Below are 22,661 nucleotides of genomic sequence, written 5' to 3'. Positions count from 1 at the left end.
CATTGCAAACAGAATTATATGCCCTGAAGGAGGCAATAAACTATACAATTGAGAATAATTTACATGACGTCATCATTCATACAGACTCTAAATCTTCGCTCCAGGCATTGTTATCCAGTCAGCACAGAGATAATATACAACTCCTCACAGAAATTCAACATATAGGAAAAGATGCCCATAATCGAGGGCTGTCAATCACCCTAAATTGGATACCAAGTCACATTGGCATAGATGGTAATGAAAATGCAGACTCACTAGCAAAAACTGCCACTGCTCTACCTGTTGTACAGGTTCAAATACCTCCAAGTTTCTCACAGATAAAGGAGCAAATCAAGAAGAAAATATACTCAACTATCAAAAGTCGCTACAGAGCCAAAGTAGCGGAAGGAAGATCCACTGTGATATGGTATGAACAAGCCACCGGTTACTCCTCTTTCAAGCCTGGCAAAAAGATATCCAGAGACATTGCAGTAGCCTTACACAGACTTAGACTTGGGTACAAGTGCTGCTGGGAGGTAATGAACCCAATAGTTAAAGAGTGTCACATCTGTGAAACTGAAGCAGAGGCGCCACAATTGCACTACTTACTGGAATGTGAAGCTACTGAAGCCCTGCGCATCAAACTCAGCATTAATCCAACGACAGCAGCTGCATTAGATGCACATTCCACCGCGACTACAATGATTAGAAAAGCTGTTGAGGAATGGGACTCATTAGTGAGCATTCTGCATCTACATCCGCCACCAAGATAATGTTAATAAAAAAAATTAAAACCAGTGCAATAAAACAGAAGCGACAAAATAAGCAGGGAAAAAGGAGAAGTCCTCTCCTCCATTTTAAACTTAGACCTAAATATCACAGGAAAAAGGTTATCATGTATAACCAAACACAATTACGGGCTCACTATAGCCCGTGCTACATGGACACTCCGTCCTGAATAGCTAAATCTTTAACAACAACAAACAAACTCTGTTTAGCGTTTGCAAAGTTATAGTTGTGTGTGTGTGTGTGTAAACTAAAGTCTTTGAAAATGTAATAAGTTATTATGAAACGCGTTCAAGTGTCGCGTCAGACTAGAAATAAAAATGAATTTTGGAGAATTGATTTTTCAATTACCATACCAGTGAAAAAAAACATAAGAAATATTGAGAAAATTCGTGTTAGAATTATTAATCCTACTTTTTCGGTCATATTTAATAATATATGTATACAGGAAAGACTGCTACCAAAATATACTAATATATATATATATATATATATATATATATATATATATATATATATATATATATATATATATAACATAATAACCTGTTACAATATAATAACACTGAAACAATACAAAATGTTTTGGTGATGTTGGTGTGTGCAGGGGTCTGGCCCCCTTCTCTACTGACATGTTATGAAGACCATACTTTAAAAAGTTTTAATGTAGATATATCAATCAATGCACATTTTGTATATATTTACAATACTAGATAAGTAGATCATATAGCTTCAGTACACAGTATTGTTGTTTAACACAGTAATTATGGCACGTGTAGTAGTTTAGCGTCAAGCACCTGGCCTGGTCGTAGTAGTTTAGCGTCAAGCACCTGGCCTGGTCGTAGTAGTTTAGCCTCAAGCACCTGGCCTGGTCGTAGTAGTTTAGCCTCAAGCACCTGGCCTGGTCGTAGTAGTTTAGCGTCAAGCACCTGGCCTGGTCGTAGCGAGGGCTATTAAATGAATAGCTTATTACTCATTAATATGTCTATGTTTGAACCCTTCACATCTAATCCACAATCATTGTTTGTGTTTATTTAATATTTTACAACCATGCAAATGCTGCAAGGTTGTTCTTGAGTTAAGGCTACTAATGTTTTAGACAAGTTTGTCGTGTTTAGAAGCTCATAAACTGTATAATTGCCAACTAAGCGACCATGATTGAGGAAAGATGCCCAGGGCTTTAACGTGGAGACTGAAGTGTTTGATTGGACTTGGCTTGTTTAGTAACACTATTAGTCCATTTGTTGCTCGTTGCATGCTAAGGTCAAGACTGTTTACCTACAGATCTGCCAACTACCCCAGTGACGACAGCCTCTCTGTGGCTAGTGTCCGGCTAGACAGTCCCCCGCGCAAGGCCAGGTACGTCACTATCCTGGTCACCCTCTGCATCAACTTAAAATTCTTACTTGGTGTGAACTGCAGCACAAGCGAAGAATGTCACTGCTCACTCTACATCATTGTCAAGAACCATTATACACACGCACATGCACGCACACAAACATACACATTTGGACACGCAGATTTGTAAACCTCATTCTGGAGACATTCAAGTATCAACATGTCAAGCAGGCCACAATAATAATGGAAGGGGATGTTCCCTTAATACTGGGTCTAATATTCGCCAGGAAAGCAGAGGAGATATTTGACATCCAGCACCGTCCTCCCTTGTGGAAGGGTGATCATATCCTGTTGGAAATCAAATATGCTTTGCTATATAATCTTGAAGAGACTGGTGATATTGAAACAGTTGATAAACTTGATTTCAAGAGACGACTCTATGGGGAACTTAGACAGTTCTTTAATGTGTTTAATTGGACAGATTTGTTGCTAGGCAAGGAAGAAAATGAGATGTATGCCAAATTTTTCGAAATATACGATAAGACACAAAAGCATTCATACCAAAACAGAGATGCAGGACCAGAAAAGAGGATTGCTTCAACAGAATTTGTGAGAGGACCAGAGAAGAAAACACAAGAAAATGGGCACAATATCGGAAGAGGCTTAACCTGCAAACATACCAGAATTTCAAACAAGCAAGAAACATTTACACAGCAGTGAGGAGAGAGACAGAAAGGAACTTTGAGAAATGTATAGTGGACAAATGTAAAACAGATCCAGGCCGTTTTATATAAATTCATTAAAAGCAAGCTGCATGTAAAGGATAAAATCTAGAGATTGAAAGCGGGGAACAGAACTACTGAAAATGAAAAAAGGAATGTGTGAAATGCTAAATGAACAGTTCTAAAATGTGTTTGTACCAAATAGGGATTTGAGAGAGCCGGACCAAATACCAGTTCCAGAACACGCCATAAAATACATTGCGTGTTTCAAAACGAAGTGGACAACTGCTCATCTGGCTAGGAAGAAATAAAGCAGTTGGACCTGATGGTGTTTAACCTTGGGTGCTGCGAGAATGTGCAACTGAGCGGAGCATTCCACTCCAATGAATATTCCAGAGATCCTTGTGTACAGGCATCTTAGCAGATAAATGTAAAACGCCAAGTATAGTACCAATTTATAAAAATGGTAGTCAAGAGGAACCTCTTGACCTATAGACCTCGTGTCATTAACAAGCGTGGTAGTCAAAACGCTAGAAATTTTTATTTAAAGTCAATGGGTTGAATGCCTAAACAATAATGCCATGATAACGGACAGACAAGATAGTTTTCGAAGAGGAAGATCCTATGTAATAAATCAACTTAGCTTTTATGATAGAACCATAGAGATACTACAGGAAAGCGGTGGTTGGAGTGACTGTGTCAATCTAAACCTAAAAAAAAGGCTTTTGATAGAGTCCCACACAAGATGCTGTTGTGGAAACTGGAGGAGTGACAGGGAGACTTCTTGCATGGATGAAAATTTTTCTAACTGACAGACAGATGAAAGCAGTCATCAGAGACAATGTATCTGACTGGAGGAGTGTTACTCATGAGGTATCACAGGGTTCATTTCCTGCACCAGTAATGTTCGTCGTCTACGTAAACGATCTACCAGAAGGAATACAGAATTATATGAACATGTTTGCGGATGATGCTAGAATACTGAGGAAGATAGGAGACGTAAACGATTGTAATGTCCTTCAAATTGATTTAGATGAAATTAGTGTTTAAAATAAGTGTCATGTGGCAAATTTAATTCAACGTGAATAAATACCATGTTATGGAATGTGGAATCTGATAAAATAGACCATACTCAACTTACAAGTTATGTGGAAAGGAATTACAGAACTCTAATAAAAATCGAGACCTTGGGGGGGGGGGGGGAGGGGGCGTTTGGATAGTAAACTGTCGCCTGAGGAACGCATAAAGAACATTGCGAGAGGAGCGTGATGCGTCGCTTTCCAACGTCGGACTTGCTTTTAATTTTATGGATGGTGAAATACTAAACAAATTGTTCATGACCTTTATGAGACCAAAATTGGAATGTGCAGCAGTTGAATGGTGCCCATATCTCAAGAAGCCCATAAACTGGGAAAGGTGCAGCGGCATGCTACAAGATGGCTTCAGGAACTGAAAAACAAGGATTACAAGGAAAGACGCTTTAAACATGCCCAAACTAGAAGATAGAAGAAAGAGAGGTGATATGATCACCACTTGCAAAATACTAACAGGAATCGACCAAATTGACAAAGAGGAATTTCTAAAACCAACAACTTCACAAACAAGAGGGTACAGGTTCCAGCTAAGAAAATAGAGGTGCTTAAAAAATATTATATAATTTTGTTTACAAACAGAGTGGTAGACAGTTGGAACAAGCTAAGTGAGAAGGTGGTGGAGGCCAAAACCGTCAGTAGTTTCAAAAGCGTTATATGACAAAGAATACTGAGAACACGGGACACCACGAGCATAGCTCTCATCCTGTAACTACACTTAGGTAATTACACACACACACATGAACTAATGTTGTTGAATATGACCAAAAGCATAAGATTAATGATTCTAACATGAATCTTCTCAATATTTCTTATGTTTTTCTTCACTGTTGAGGGAAGTTGAAAAATTAACTCTCCAAAGCTCATTTTCACAATTTATTATGGTCTGATGCCTAGGGATGCATTTTGCAAGGCACTCTCTACATTTTCAAAGAAAATATTTAAAAATGTAAGACGTGCCTTGCTAAATGCATTCCTAGGCATCAAACGGTAATACATTGTGAAAATGAACTTTAGAGAGTTCATTTTTCAACTTCCTTCGACAGTAAAGAAAAACATAAGAAATATTGAGAAAATTCGTGTTAGAATCATTAATCTTACCATTACAGTCATATTCAACAACATGTTATATACGTATATATATATATATATATATAACTGAAAACTCACACCCCAGAAGTGACTCGAACCCATACTCCCAGAAGCAACGCATCTGGTATGTACAAGACGCCTTAATCCACTTGACCATCACGACCGGACATAATGAGGTGATAGCCGAGGCTATTTGAACCACCCCACCGCCGGCACTCGGATAGTTATCTTGGGCATAGCATTTTACCAAATCACCTCATTCTTTGGGGCAACACGTGAGGAACACAAATGCGAACAAGCCTGAATGGTCCCCAGGACATATGCAACTGAAAACTCACACCCCAGAAGTGACTCGAACCCATACTCCCAGAAGCAACGCATCTGGTATGTACAAGACGCCTTAATCCACTTGACCATCACGACCGGACATAATGAGGTGATAGCCGAGGCTATTTGAACCACCCCACCGCCGGCACTCGGATAGTTATCTTGGGCATAGCATTTTACCAAATCACCTCATTCTTTGGGGCAACACGTGAGGAACACAAATGCGAACAAGCCTGAATGGTCCCCAGGACATATGCAACTGAAAACTCACACCCCAGAAGTGACTCGAACCCATACTCCCAGAAGCAACGCATCTGGTATGTACAAGACGCCTTAATCCACTTGACCATCACGACCGGACATAATGAGGTGATAGCCGAGGCTATTTGAACCACCCCACCGCCGGCACTCGGATAGTTATCTTGGGCATAGCATTTTACCAAATCACCTCATTCTTTGGGGCAACACGTGAGGAACACAAATGCGAACAAGCCTGAATGGTCCCCAGGACATATGCAACTGAAAACTCACACCCCAGAAGTGACTCGAACCCATACTCCCAGAAGCAACGCATCTGGTATGTACAAGACGCCTTAATCCACTTGACCATCACGACCGGACATAATGAGGTGATAGCCGAGGCTATTTGAACCACCCCACCGCCGGCACTCGGATAGTTATCTTGGGCATAGCATTTTACCAAATCACCTCATTCTTTGGGGCAACACGTGAGGAACACAAATGCGAACAAGCCTGAATGGTCCCCAGGACATATGCAACTGAAAACTCACACCCCAGAAGTGACTCGAACCCATACTCCCAGAAGCAACGCATCTGGTATGTACAAGACGCCTTAATCCACTTGACCATCACGACCGGACATAATGAGGTGATAGCCGAGGCTATTTGAACCACCCCACCGCCGGCACTCGGATAGTTATCTTGGGCATAGCATTTTACCAAATCACCTCATTCTTTGGGGCAACACGTGAGGAACACAAATGCGAACAAGCCTGAATGGTCCCCAGGACATATGCAACTGAAAACTCACACCCCAGAAGTGACTCGAACCCATACTCCCAGAAGCAACGCATCTGGTATGTACAAGACGCCTTAATCCACTTGACCATCACGACCGGACATAATGAGGTGATTCGCATTTGTGTTCCTCACGTGTTGCCCCAAAGAATGAGGTGATTTGGTAAAATGCTATGCCCAAGATAACTATCCGAGTGCCGGCGGTGGGGTGGTTCAAATAGCCTCGGCTATCACCTCATTATGTCCGGTCGTGATGGTCAAGTGGATTAAGGCGTCTTGTACATACCAGATGCGTTGCTTCTGGGAGTATGGGTTCGAGTCACTTCTGGGGTGTGAGTTTTCAGTTGCATATGTCCTGGGGACCATTCAGGCTTGTTCGCATTTGTGTTCCTCACGTGTTGCCCCAAAGAATGAGGTGATTTGGTAAAATGCTATGCCCAAGATAACTATCCGAGTGCCGGCGGTGGGGTGGTTCAAATAGCCTCGGCTATCACCTCATTATGTCCGGTCGTGATGGTCAAGTGGATTAAGGCGTCTTGTACATACCAGATGCGTTGCTTCTGGGAGTATGGGTTCGAGTCACTTCTGGGGTGTGAGTTTTCAGTTGCATATGTCCTGGGGACCATTCAGGCTTGTTCGCATTTGTGTTCCTCACGTGTTGCCCCAAAGAATGAGGTGATTTGGTAAAATGCTATGCCCAAGATAACTATCCGAGTGCCGGCGGTGGGGTGGTTCAAATAGCCTCGGCTATCACCTCATTATGTCCGGTCGTGATGGTCAAGTGGATTAAGGCGTCTTGTACATACCAGATGCGTTGCTTCTGGGAGTATGGGTTCGAGTCACTTCTGGGGTGTGAGTTTTCAGTTGCATATGTCCTGGGGACCATTCAGGCTTGTTCGCATTTGTGTTCCTCACGTGTTGCCCCAAAGAATGAGGTGATTTGGTAAAATGCTATGCCCAAGATAACTATCCGAGTGCCGGCGGTGGGGTGGTTCAAATAGCCTCGGCTATCACCTCATTATGTCCGGTCGTGATGGTCAAGTGGATTAAGGCGTCTTGTACATACCAGATGCGTTGCTTCTGGGAGTATGGGTTCGAGTCACTTCTGGGGTGTGAGTTTTCAGTTGCATATGTCCTGGGGACCATTCAGGCTTGTTCGCATTTGTGTTCCTCACGTGTTGCCCCAAAGAATGAGGTGATTTGGTAAAATGCTATGCCCAAGATAACTATCCGAGTGCCGGCGGTGGGGTGGTTCAAATAGCCTCGGCTATCACCTCATTATGTCCGGTCGTGATGGTCAAGTGGATTAAGGCGTCTTGTACATACCAGATGCGTTGCTTCTGGGAGTATGGGTTCGAGTCACTTCTGGGGTGTGAGTTTTCAGTTGCATATGTCCTGGGGACCATTCAGGCTTGTTCGCATTTGTGTTCCTCACGTGTTGCCCCAAAGAATGAGGTGATTTGGTAAAATGCTATGCCCAAGATAACTATCCGAGTGCCGGCGGTGGGGTGGTTCAAATAGCCTCGGCTATCACCTCATTATGTCCGGTCGTGATGGTCAAGTGGATTAAGGCGTCTTGTACATACCAGATGCGTTGCTTCTGGGAGTATGGGTTCGAGTCACTTCTGGGGTGTGAGTTTTCAGTTGCATATGTCCTGGGGACCATTCAGGCTTGTTCGCATATATATATATATATATATATATATATATATATATATGTCGTACCTAGTAGCCAGAACGCACTTATCGGCCTACTATGCAAGGCCCAATTTGCCTAATAAGCCAAGTTTTCCTGAATTAATTGTTTTTCGACTACCTAACCTACCTAACCTAACCTAACCTAACCTAACTTTTTCGGCTACCTAGCCTAACCTAACCTATAAAGATAGGTTAGGTTAGGTTAGGTAGGGTTGGTTAGGTTTGGTCATATATCTACGTTAATTTTAACTCCAATAAAAAAAATTTGACCTCTAACATAATGAAATTGGTAGCTTTATCATTTCATAAGAAAAAAATGAGAGAAAATATATTAATTCAGGAAAACTTGGCTTATTAGGCAAATCGGGCCTTGCATAGTAGGCCAAAAAGTGCGTTCTGGCTACTAGGTACGACATATATATATATATATATATATATATATATATATATATATTAAACATTAATTCTTCCATAACTTTCTCTTAAGTTTATACTAATTTTATGCATGGCGATAATAATGAATTAAACTTCAGTTTGCTTAAACAATATGGTTTTCATACATAATACACCGAGCATATTTAGACATGACATGTCTTACGTTCTCAGGAATCGTGTCAAGCCTCTTCCTCAACGAAAGGCTTTAAGCAAGAAGCAGGAAAGCCAACAGCGGCGGCAGAGGAATGGCTCGCCGTCCTCTAGTGACGGAGACTCACCTACCAGGAAGACGACGAAGCATCACAGGAAGGACGTTGCTGGTCCAGTTCGTCGCAGGGGTCACAGTCTCAGTAGGCTGGAGCGGAAACCAACACAGACCAAAAATGGTAGGTGGAGATCTGTATTTTATGGAAATGGTAACACATAGAATGGTATGGAGTGGGTTATTTGTTTCCGGCCTCACTATGTGTATGATTGGTAGTTTTCATGTGTATGTTTGGTGGACAGTGTGTGTGTGTGTGTGTTTGTTCATCCTTCATGTGACTGTTAGGTAGTCACTATGTGCGTGTTTGTTAATCCTTTTTTGTATATTTGGTTGTCCCTAAGTGTATATTTGACAGTCTTTATGTGCAAGTTTGATAGCCGCTATGTTTGTGTTTGATGGTCCTTATACATGTGTATGCTTGGTCGCCTTTATATGTGTGTTTGGTAGTCCTTATGTGTATGTTTGGTCGTCTGTATGTGTGTATGTTTGGTCGTCTGTATGTGTGTATGTTTGGTCGTCTGTATGTGTGTATGTTTGGTCGTATGTATGTGTGTATGTTTGGTCGTCTGTATGCGTGTATGTTTGGTCGTCTGTATGCGTGTATGTTTGGTCGTCTGTATGCGTGTATGTTTGGTCGTCTGTATGTGTGTATGTTTGGTCGTCTGTATGTGTGTATGTTTGGTCGTCTGTATGTGTGTATGTTTGGTCGTATGTATGTGTGTATGTTTGGTCGTCTGTATGCGTGTATGTTTGGTCGTCTGTATGTGTGTATGTTTGGTCGTCTGTATGTGTGTATGTTTGGTCGTCTGTATGTGTGTATGTTTGGTCGTCTGTATGTGTGTATGTTTGGTCGTCTGTATGTGTGTATGTTTGGTCGTCTGTATGTGTGTATGTTTGGTCGTCTGTATGTGTGTATGTTTGGTCGTCTGTATGTGTGTATGTTTGGTCGTCTGTATGTGTGTATGTTTGGTCGTCTGTATGTGTGTATGTTTGGTCGTCTGTATGTGTGTATGTTTGGTCGTCTGTATGTGTGTATGTTTGGTCGTCTGTATGCGTGTATGTTTGGTCGTCTGTATGTGTGTATGTTTGGTCGTCTGTATGTGTGTATGTTTGGTCGTCTGTATGCGTGTATGTTTGGTCGTCTGTATGTGTGTATGTTTGGTCGTCTGTATGTGTGTATGTTTGGTCGTCTGTATGTGTGTATGTTTGGTCGTCTGTATGTGTGTATGTTTGGTCGTCTGTATGTGTGTATGTTTGGTCGTCTGTATGTGTGTATGTTTGGTCGTCTGTATGTGTGTATGTTTGGTCGTCTGTATGTGTGTATGTTTGGTCGTCTGTATGTGTGTATGTTTGGTCGTCTGTATGTGTGTATGTTTGGTCGTCTGTATGTGTGTATGTTTGGTCGTCTGTATGTGTGTATGTTTGGTCGTCTGTATGTGTGTATGTTTGGTCGTCTGTATGTGTGTATGTTTGGTCGTCTGTATGTGTGTATGTTTGGTCGTCTGTATGTGTGTATGTTTGGTCGTCTGTATGTGTGTATGTTTGGTCGTCTGTATGTGTGTATGTTTGGTCGTCTGTATGTGTGTATGTTTGGTCGTCTGTATGTGTGTATGTTTGGTCGTATGTATGTGTGTATGTTTGGTCGTCTGTATGTGTGTATGTTTGGTCGTCTGTATGTGTGTATGTTTGGTCGTCTGTATGCGTGTATGTTTGGTCGTCTGTATGTGTGTATGTTTGGTCGTCTGTATGTGTGTATGTTTGGTCGTATGTATGTGTGTATGTTTGGTCGTCTGTATGTGTGTATGTTTGGTCGTCTGTATGTGTGTATGTTTGGTCGTCTGTATGTGTGTATGTTTGGTCGTCTGTATGTGTGTATGTTTGGTCGTCTGTATGTGTGTATGTTTGGTCGTCTGTATGTGTGTATGTTTGGTCGTCTGTATGTGTGTATGTTTGGTCGTCTGTATGTGTGTATGTTTGGTCGTCTGTATGTGTGTATGTTTGGTCGTCTGTATGTGTGTATGTTTGGTCGTCTGTATGTGTGTATGTTTGGTCGTCTGTATGTGTGTATGTTTGGTCGTCTGTATGTGTGTATGTTTGGTCGTCTGTATGTGTGTATGTTTGGTCGTCTGTATGTGTGTATGTTTGGTCGTCTGTATGTGTGTATGTTTGGTCGTCTGTATGTGTGTATGTTTGGTCGTCTGTATGTGTGTATGTTTGGTCGTCTGTATGTGTGTATGTTTGGTCGTCTGTATGTGTGTATGTTTGGTCGTCTGTATGTGTGTATGTTTGGTCGTCTGTATGTGTGTATGTTTGGTCGTCTGTATGTGTGTATGTTTGGTCGTCTGTATGTGTGTATGTTTGGTCGTCTGTATGTGTGTATGTTTGGTCGTCTGTATGTTTGGTCGTCTGTATGTGTGTATGTTTGGTCGTCTGTATGTGTGTATGTTTGGTCGTCTGTATGTGTGTATGTTTGGTCGTCTGTATGTGTGTATGTTTGGTCGTCTGTATGCGTGTATGTTTGGTCGTCTGTATGTGTGTATGTTTGGTCGTCTGTATGTGTGTTTGGTCGTCTGTATGTGTGTATGTTTGGTCGTCTGTATGTGTGTATGTGTAGTTGTAGCTGAATAAAATAACTTGTCAAACGCCTTGACATCTATGGATAGATTTGAGTTTATATAATTAAGTAACACTCAAATAACTAACCTTATAACACATAAGCCTAAATACACTTTAAATGTTAATAGATATAAAGCAACGCCAGTTACAAAACAAAACACTTGGTTCAACGTAATGAAATTATGAACCCAAGTAACACTTGACCATTATTTCACTGATACTCAAAATTAATACAAAATTACAAGAAAAAGTACAAATATGAAGTAAACTTATATAAAAACAAAGTATTTAACACGCTTTTAGATTCACAGTTAAACACTTTATAAGATACAAATATTGCAAAAAAACTGATTACCAAAAGTTATAATATATAATAATTAAAACAAATTTAACAATACAGTATATCAATACTCTACATGAGTATCAAAGCCATAACTCGGGGGAAACTAAAGCAAATAATAAAGACGACTACGTGAACTATAAATTATAACATGAGGCTAACTATGAATTATACAGTATTCAATTCAGTATCTAAACCATTACTGTTTAGCAGAGCCCGCAACCCCCCGATATATATGGATTCCATTATACTCAAATCCGAGTGGCCACTCATCCCTGTGTCAAAAATTTTAAAATCGGATTCCATTTTTTTATTAATACATGAGGTACATCTGCATTTTTGCAGCTACCCTAGACTATATGAAGTGGAGTACAGTGTGTCGAAAAAGCTAAGTAGGTGATGCTAAAAAATCCCCATCACACAGGATGGTTAGTCAAACAGAGGCATGTGATAGGCAGTCTGCACTGGCAGACTCCTGATACATTTTGAGGATATCATCAACACAAGAGTGAATAAGGTAGCAGTGGTAATACAAGTCCCCATCTCGCAGGATGGTTAGTCATACAGGGCCATATGTTTAGTAGCCTGCACTGGCAAATTTTGGGTACACTGTGAGGATATCTTCAAGAATACGAGAATGAATAGATCGGATTCCAGCATAGAATGATCCTCTTCATTACAATGATTTCTAATCTCTGAGACTGCTGATTTGGATTATGGTAAGCCAGTCTTAAATTATATTCCCCGGTGCCCAAGTATCCTAATCTTAAAGTTCCGAATGGAACTTCTGATGTATCCAGCATTACAGCTGGAACATATATACATATATACGATGTATGGGGGGGGTAAGCATTCGTGCTTATGTTGAGTAGTCCATAATGCAGAAGGAAGGGCTGAACCCTAGTATCTTCTGCAGCTACGTCGACGACATATTCGAATGTGTTGACAATGATAACACATTGGAGAGGCTTCGTGGCAAGCTACAAGAATTCTCAGGCTTGAAGAAAAGTGGAGAGAAAAGTGAAGGAGGCAGGATTTCATTCCTCGATGATCTCGCTGACGGTAATTCGGGTAGATTCATCACAGATGTGTACGTAAACCAACTGATGCAAGAAAATGTATGAACAGTAAGAGTGAATGCACTGACAGGCATAAGAGAAGAGTCATCAATGCATATATATATCGTGCAATACGTACATGCTCTTCTTGGCAGCTCTTGCACCATGAACTTGAATGAATCCGCCAAATTGTTGTGAACAACGATTACAGAGATCGACGAAATCGTTAGCAGTACTTACGAATACTAAAATCGCAGAAATCGCAATACAAAATTCGACGAAATCGTGAGTAAGTATTTTCAGTCAGATGCCTATGCCGCTATGAGTTTGAAAATAATCAGGCCCCAGGGGTAGAAAATCGGCCCCCAAGAGAAGACATTTCAGTGTATTATAAAAATATATTCACTCAGGCATACAGGAAAGGTGAAAAGATGATGCGAGACATAATTGACAGGAATTGCAAACCTTACAGTGAAAACACAAGGATTCGTCGTGTCATCTATTATAACCACCCTCATACCTCTTCCTTCATTATGATAAATCCTATCTCTGCCTCCTCTGACAAACTGAGGTGTTCTAACGTAGTGTGTCAATACAAATGCAGCTCTGCAGACTGTGCGCTCCGAAATATATGCTACATTCTACATACCATGAATACATTGAGTAGACGTCTTACACTTCATTAGCAAGATGGAGGTATTAAGTAACATCATTCTCAATACCACAACACCATCCTGAATCGCCAAGACATAGTGAAAGATACGACAGTAATCACATGCACTGACGATCGTAGGAGGTTTCGTATACTGGAGGCTGTGTTCATTCGGGAGATGGCACCAGTAATTAACATCCAGATGAATTCAATTTCAAGGATACAACTGTTCGATGGTCCTCCATTGACCCAGAGGGAAGATGTAAGACCTGGAGGACAGCAGGAAGCCAGAGTCAGGCAACAATCATCTCACCCTACCTTTTGCGGCTCCCTATGATTAAGGGAGCTAGGTGAATCATAGAGAGTGGGGGTATACCCACACTTAAAATGTCTACATTTCCCCTTGCATTTCTCATTGAGTACTTTACTCTAAAAGGTCAGCTAAACTTCGAGCCTGGTTTCATATACCGAGAGGAGAGGCAAGGTATTCGTCAGTAATGTCATGAGCGAACCAGCCGGCCACACCAATAATGAGATGGAGATGGATAGTAGGAGTGAGTGAAGATGTCACCGATAGTGACATCTGCCATCAACACTCCCTGTGCGGGAGGTGTTTGCTGATTGCTCTAGTCGAGCTTTGCTTCACTCTGGTACTAAGCTCTATTGGTACCATGATCTATTGGATAAAAGTCCGCTTCAGAGGGGACTAGACCTTTACCCGGTCAGAGATCCTCGACCGGGGGCTCCAAAAACCCGCCATTGCACCACTGGATGTGATCAACAATGGAATATTTAAATATTAAATATATTTAAATAAATGGACTGTCATATTAATGCTAATTCAGAACTAACTCCTTACACCCACAAACTTGGGAGGGGTAATTAATATGAAGTTAATACACTTCGGCTAATAAGAAGTTAATACACTTCTGATAATAAAATAAATAATTCAAATAGTTAAATTCCAGTGAGAAGACAAGTATATTGGCTAACCACAAAGTAAGACAAAATAGCTTAGCTGCCAGAGATGAACGTAGATAACGTTCGGCAGCGTCAACCTGTTTATTCCTGTCTCAGTCAGCAGCCCTTGATGAACACATGATCTTGGGGCAGAAACACGTCTCTCCTGGTCTTAATACCACGCTGAAAGGCAAATCTTATGTAATTTCCACTCCAAACTTATTATTTGCACATTTAATCGCATGATCTAAAGAAATTGGAGGGTAAGATCAGCACTTACGTCGGTGTTTTATATCGCTTGCTATGCAACAACAGGGCACCAACATTAAAGTATGAATAAGGCCAAATTATATACAAATGCGGTGTACTGTCGTGCCGAACGTGGTGTTCGTAAGCTGGTAAAGCTGTACCCTCGATTAGAAGCTTGTAGAAGTACGGATGCTTGCAGATTAGATCTATTTTTGTCAGGCCACTTCAGAACACCTTGCTATCAGTTGGTTAATATGGTGACTTTTCTCCCTCTTCCTCCTGCCTGTGACGCATGCGCACTCGTTCCAATGCTGGAACTCTGGGAATAATTTGTAATATTTCAGAGTTCCTAAAGGATGGAGAGGTGGTTGACGAGTATTTTCGTCATAATAAAAAGGCAGTATAAAATAACATTTGATTTCTCGTAGTGCAAGTCAATTAATTTAGATGAAGTTAAATGAACGAGAAATGTTTAGAGTGGAAATCAAGTTTATCCTTTCATTTAGGGGATCAGCTGATCACAGCTGTATAAATTATTTGCAGTAAACGGACATATATATACTATTGATTAAAGGTGAATCCATTAAAAATTCAATTATCCTTAATAAAGAAAGGTAAATGAGGCTGGATTCAATTCGATCCATTAAATTAATAAGTGGAAATTATCCCCCCTGGCTGGCTGGCTGACGCAACACGGCCATGATTCTAGGGAGAAATCGGGCGGTACTACGCCTTAATTAAATTAATTTAATTTCACTACACTACTGGTTTGTAATGTTAGTAAAAAATAATGTGTAGTACAAGAATTATCTCTTATTGTACCAGGGGGTTAGTAATTAAGTGTTGAAAATTTCCAACAGACCCTAAATGTTGTTCAGCAGTGCGGCAGCCTTACAGGGTCTGTTCAATCCCAATGCTCTCGAGGAGGCGCATTTGATCCTCACCCCACCTGGACACTACCTTGTAGCCAGGACGGTGTTCGTCCGCAGAGTGAGCTCCCTGATCTCTGAGAAAGCAGTTACCGACGTCGTCGCCAGCATTAATGACCAGAACTCTTCAGTAACTGCTGTCACCGCCAAGTTTATCACTTTAACTGATAGCCACCTCGCTACCATGAAGGTTACCTTTATATCGACTGAGGAAGCAACTTTTGCTGCTGACAATGGCTTTCGATGCTTTGGCATCGCTAGCATACCTCACTAGATCACCAAGAAACGCTACTACTGACTTCATCAATGTTACAAGTGCTACAGCTACGATCACAAAGAATTGTACTCTCCAGGACCAAAGGTACAGCTAGTGTACTGGGAACCACCACTTCAAGAACTGCAGAAACGAATATATTCACTGCCTTCATTGTGAGGGTGAACATACTGCTGTCTCTGCTAAGTGCCCCAGAAGAATTGCCAAACTCAAGAAAATGTCTGATGCCCAGCAGGTAACTACCACTCGCAGTATACCAAACACTTTCAACGTTCAAGCCGCCATGTTCCCAGGGCTTCCGGGAGGAGGAGCTACCGTGCAGCCTGCAAGCCAATGGGGGGCCCAGCTCCCAAACCGCCGGCCACTCACCTGCCTAGCAGTCACCACCCTGCACTCAGGCCAAGCATCAAGCTACAGCCTCCATCAAGGGCTGCTGACTGAGACAGGAATTAACGGGTTGACGATACCGGACGTTATCTACGTTCATCTCTGTCAGCTAATTTGTTTTTTCTTACTTTCTAGTTAGCCAATATACTTGTATTCTCACTGGAATTTAACTATTTGAATAATTTATTTTATTACCAGAAATGTATTAACTTCTTATAAGCCAATGTGTATTAACTTCATATTATTTACCCCTAAGTTTGTTGGTATTCTGAATTAGCATTAATATTACAGTCCATTTATTTAAATATGTTTAATTACATTTATGCATTTATTACTGGAGATCCATAAGCCACTGGTTCTCTGATCTTTAACATTAATTCTTTGGTCCTTCGAAACATTTAATATAATTTCATTGTAGAGTTAATTCTCCCCCACATTCTTTTGGTCCTACGAAACAGGATTTTCATTATATGTTGCAGCGACGCGAGGCAACACACACGGTTAACATTGTGTTTATGTACAACCCGTTCTCACACAAGACAGCACATATATGACTTAATGCTTAAAGTCAATATGTTGAATATGAATTAGTAAATATGTGATATATTCCCAGTTACTTTTTTTCCAAGGCCCAAACTCTTCCTCACGTACCAATTTACGTCTCACAGTATCCGTCCGTCAACCTAGATAGCAGAATAGTCGTGATTGGTTCAATTATAAGGAAAATTGTAGTTTTCAGGTCCCACATGGGTTGTGAAATTTACCTACTATTGTCCATGCTCTTAGAATATTACAGATCAGCTACTTCCTATTGAAGGCTCGTAGTTTTGTTTTGAGAAATATTAGTTGTTCTTAGTAAATTATAATAAGCACTAAAAATTATTACATAGAATAACAGTCCTTCACCAATCAATATTATATACCATAGTTTGTGCTTTACAAATCTTTAAAGGATGTTTTGAAAGAACGCTAACAGAAAACGATGTTACGTTGGAATGTCTATGGGGTAAACTACTGCAAACAGGATGGTATTGTGTCTACTATACCAACTACAGGATGGGTATATTGTCCACTACCACCTGTTAGATGGATAAGGGGTCCAATACCACCCACAGGATGAGTATGGCGTCCACTACAACCCACAGGATGGATATGGGGCTCCAACCACCCATAGAATGGGTATGGGGTCCGATCCAATAACACCCATTGGATGTGTATGGCGTCCATTGCCGCGCGTCGAGCTCGAAAACCGCAGCATTCATCTCAGAACCATGCCTATTTCAGGCAGATTCCTTAATAAACGTAATAGTTTTATGTGTCACAAGAAAGATAGAAATATAAGCTTCATTCTAAATACCTTACCATGGGTATATTTAAATTTAAAATGAAGATACGTGTACTTTTATAAAAGCCGAGCTCCGACCCCGGACAGATCGATCGACCGAGCAACTCGCTCTCAGAACAATGTTTATTTCACGTGAATTCGTTAATAAACATATATGTTTTATATGTCTCAAGAAAGGCAGACATATAAGTTTCATTTTAAACACTTTACCATAGACATATTTAAAGTTCTAATGAAGATACATGTATTATAAAAATTACGGAGCTCCCGCCCTGTACAGACTGAACGACAGAGCAACTCTCTCTCAGATCAATGTTTATTTCACATAAATTCGTTAATAAACACAAATGTTTTATATGTCTTAAGCAAGATAGAAATAAGAGCTTCATTTTAAATACATTACAAAAGACATATTTATAGCTCAAGTAAAGATACATATGTTTTTATAGTAGCGCTCAGTAGCTTGTCGGGCATGGAGTGCAGACGCCTACGCACTTGCCGATATATTGTATAATTAACAAAGATACGCTAATAAAGCCTAAAATCGTATATGCCTCCAGAAAGAACGAGATATGAACAATATTATGATTGCACCAAATGAAATATATCATGTTCGAGAACAAAGATATATCAATTTTAAATTAAGTTTCGACTCTTGCTCGGGCGAGAGAGATGGGGCGACTCTCACCCCATCTATTGGAGATTCTGTCCACTAAAGACCCATAGCTACTCAAACCCTCCTAGCATTATTTAAGTAATGAAGTAATATGGTATATTTACTCACTATAATGGGGTGCTGAATGCAGAACATGAGGAAACATATATTTACTCCAAACTAATATAATTTCATTATGAAATAAGTAAATAAGTAGCATCAAAGGACGTCGACGGTCCAAGCGTCAATGTTGTGGAGCGACTTATCCAAGATATATCGTTGTTTGGAAAGTGTTGGCATATCCAGTTGTCGCACTTCTCTGCACAAATTATCACAAATTTAAATTATAATGTTAACAAGTAGAATACGTATTTTTAATAAAATCTAACATAACTAGCCAGAAAACCTTTAACATTTATTAAAAAATATATGTTTGGAAGTTAAATCGACTTCATAGGACAATAGTTTTGTTATATATACTCGTTATTCGTTGACATGCGTTCGCTACTTAAACTACCATGTACTGTACTTATGTAAAATCTCCCAAGTCTCTTCACTCATCTCACCGAACCCTACAGGTTCTGTGATATATTGTTTAATTAATTGAGATTCACAAATAAAGCTTATAATTGTATATGTTATCAAAATGGCAGAGCTTAGTTTAGTTCATTTATTATGCACCCCATACCCATCCTATGGGCGATAGTGGAGTGTTACAGAGGCACATAATGGGCTCAGGGACTGAGCCCCAAAATTCATATAGCCAAGCAAGTTATAATCTTGATAAGCTAGTTACAAAAGTCAATGCACTTTGTCACATCAACAATGTGCTCGAGACCGACCACAAGTACAGTTTATAATTTAAGCAACTGACATATATGGAGGGCTAGTGTCACAATTGATATGTTTATCCTACACATAACCCCCTCTCCCCCATCCAATGGGCAGCGGTGGATAGGTTACAATCAAGTCGTTTTTTGCATTTTATTCAGAAATTAGATCTTATTGGGTGAGGAAAGATATTTATGTTTTAAAGAAGGCTTCTTGGCTGATGCTCTCCATTGATGGAAAATATACAACCTTTTGAAAATCAATGTTAGTTTGATCTAGATATTGTAATTAACGAAAGTATTTATGTCATCAGAAAGGTAGAAATATAGGCTACATTTAAAATCCTTTGTCATAAATATAACTGGAGTGAAAACAAAGATTTATGCGTTTTGATAGTTACTTGATGGCTAGCTCTGAGAGTGTGAAGCCCTGCACACCAGCCAATAAATTGTATAATTAGTTTCCATATATTTTAATTAATCTTAAAAATCTATGTCAGAAGAAAGGAAGATGTAGCCGTTAATGTGACAACATTTATAAATATATATCTCTTAAGTAAAATTTATAATACCACCTTATCGCCGGTGTCCGGACACATGAAAACTACCTAGGTATCAGTATCCAGCCCGGCGGGGATCACAGGCTGCACAATACTGATAAATTATGTAATGCACTACTTGTGGTCCATCTCGAACCCATTTATGATGTGACGACTTATAGTGAATTTTGTAACTAGCTCATCAAGATTGTAACTTGCTTAGCTAAATGAATTGTGGGGTTCGGTCCATTCATTTTCTTTCTTTATTATGCACCCCATAATACCTATCCCGTGGGCGGTGGTGTAAAGGATTACAGAGGCACATAATCGGTTCAGGAACTGAACCCTCTCGTTCGTTTAGCTAAGCAAATAACAATCTTTTGACGCTAGTTACAAAATTATTAATGTACACATACTTATGCATACATGTACATATACATATGTATACATATATACATACACATACATATTTAATCACCCACACAAATGCACACATCAGTAATCTTTTGTGTCACAAGTGATTCAACAAGAGGCTCAAAACAGTCACTATACAAGGCACTTTACATCTATGAGGAGTCGCACAGTTACTAGTCTTGCTCCACACCCACCCAACTGGGCGGCAGCTTTACAGACATGTGCTCCACACCCACCCAACTAGGCGGCAGCTTTACAGACATGTGCTCCACACCCACCCAACTGGGCGGCAGCTTTACAGTTACCTGGTGTTATTCTTCACCTATATCTTTTTCTGGTTAATCCCTATTTACATTATGAAGTTCAGGTTTCGTCGCCATACTATAGTTTTTAGTTTAGTTAATTTATCACATAATGGGTTCAGGGACTGAACACACAATTTATTTATCTAAGCAAGTTACAATCTTGAGGAGCTAGCCACAAAATTCATAACACATTGTCACATCAACAACATGGGTTCGAGATCGACCACAAGTACAGTTCCTAAATTAAGCAAATGCCATATGTGGAGAGCTAGTGTCACAATTGATATGTTTGTCCTGCACATTTCCATAGTAGTTTGCTTGGGTTCTTTTAATTATCTTAGATATCATTGAAGAGAACCTCCTAGGTACTATACTGTATATATACTGGTAAGAAGTATAATAATCCTGAGAAATCGTGTAAATTATGTTGTACGAGTGCTTCCAGTTAAGTAACATAGTTCATTTGTGTGAACTATGCACCCCCCCCCCCCCATTGTAAATATTTGTGGGTTTCAGACCATACGACCGCGGCTTACCCTCGCCGCGGTCGAGGGTAAGAACACCGGATGTATACCCAGTATTACAAGTAAACATTAGCAATAACAATTATGGAAAGTTCCTTCACTTATACATAGACAAGAGATTAAGTCCTTTTAGGGACCTTAATCATTAGGACGTCCAATGATTAAAGCAAAGTGAAGCGTATTCAGATGGTATATTGACAACATTCAGCATATCTCATACTGACCTAGTAGTACTTGGTGCACAAATACCTTTTCCAAAGGAATCGCAAAACATAATTAAACGCAACTGTACTGTACAGTGTTATATATTTATTTCAGTTTGAACAATTTTTAACATTAAAGGATAAATCCTTTAATTGGTTGAAATTGGTTTTAATATTCGAAATCTAATTTGTTGACGTTAAATAATATAAGGTTCAATATTATTAAGATACATACTTTAAAAACTATTTCTGTTTGAAATTTAAATAACATAAAAAGAGTACAGAATATAACAAATACCGACTATATAAAAGACCTGACACTTGCAGCACTTAATTATGCTATTGTAACACATTGAAAGTAATAACATTATTTGATTCAGCAAAGCATTTGGTAAGGTTATAATAATAATAATAATAATAATAATAATAATAATAATAATAATAATAATAATATATTAATTAAGTATTTTAAATTATAATTCACAACTTGCTTGCGCACAAGAAACAAATCCACGAATCATCATTACATTCTGTAACACCTACACATGATTCATGGTGCCAAATATTGCAACGGTCACAGCATACCATCAGCTTCAAATCATTTGGCTTTCTGCAAATGCAGTACACTTCCATCGAGCATGACCGGATGATTCGTTTTCTTCTCAGTGTCTGAGCTGCAGGGAATGATATGAGACACTTTCCTTCAAAGTTCTCTTGAAGATGTTGTCTCATATTCTGCACATCATACGAGGTTCACGGGATCTTCACCACTTGCAAGTGATGCATCAAACGCCACAGCATATACCCCACTCATACTTGAGTCCCTGTGTCTGCTGACATTCATTATATTGCATATCAGCTTATCATCCTGGCAATTAGCAAGAGCACACAAGATAACTTCAGTAGATTTGGATAGTAATTTATGCCTGTGTCGTATATGTTAATTTGTCCAGTTACTCCAATGTTGGAAATAGTGACCCAGTGACAACCATCAACGTGGATAATTTGAATAAATTCACCAATTGTAACTGGCCAGGAGAGGTCTCGCTACAACGCTGGGTCATGAAGGCCTTCTACGCTTGGCACAGTTTGTTTGATGAGGTCACATGCAGATTTTATATGAAGGTCAGAGAGCTGTACATTTGTTCCAATGTTCATTATCTCGTCATCTGTTAAATAATTTAACATTGTCGAATGTGAAGCACTGTTATCACTCTCCTTATTGTTGCATTGGTGTGAGGAGTGGCAGTGATTGGTGCAGTTTATTTTTTCTTTAAATAGGGACATATATTTGTACTGCAGATACCAGTACAGTTGCACCGTTTCTTTATATATTTTATACTTGGGTTAGCAAGGCGAGACGCTTCTCTTAACGTGATACTGTTGGTATCAAATAGAAAAAGTTTTTAAAGTATGTATCTTAATAAATTTGAACCTTATATTATTTAACATCAACGAATTAGATCTCGAATGTTAAAACCAATTAAAGGATTTATCCTTTAATGTTAAAAATTGTTCAAACTGAAATAAATATATAAGACTGTACAGTATAGTTGTGTTTGCCTGCCACAGCCTGCCACAGCCTTGAGAGCACGGAGCCTCTCTCTACA

The 22,661-nt window shown here is 39.8% G+C and overlaps 1 protein-coding gene across 1 annotated transcript in view; it reads left to right on the top strand.

The window, feature by feature from the left end:
* The window catches only part of LOC123771022 (uncharacterized), a 570,661-nt gene that overhangs the window by 537,413 nt on the left and 10,587 nt on the right, over positions 1-22,661 (top strand). Inside the window, exons 35-36 of the mRNA XM_069324755.1 lie at positions 2,050-2,124; positions 8,678-8,892. Of these exons, the coding sequence (XP_069180856.1) occupies positions 2,050-2,124; positions 8,678-8,892 (290 nt within the window). The remainder of the gene's footprint in view (positions 1-2,049; positions 2,125-8,677; positions 8,893-22,661) is intronic.

Source organism: Procambarus clarkii, chromosome 14 (assembly GCF_040958095.1).
Source record: "Procambarus clarkii isolate CNS0578487 chromosome 14, FALCON_Pclarkii_2.0, whole genome shotgun sequence".
Lineage (NCBI taxonomy): Eukaryota > Metazoa > Arthropoda > Malacostraca > Decapoda > Cambaridae > Procambarus > Procambarus clarkii.
Note: the sequence above shows the minus strand (reverse complement) of the source record. Positions and strands in the feature narration are given on the sequence as shown.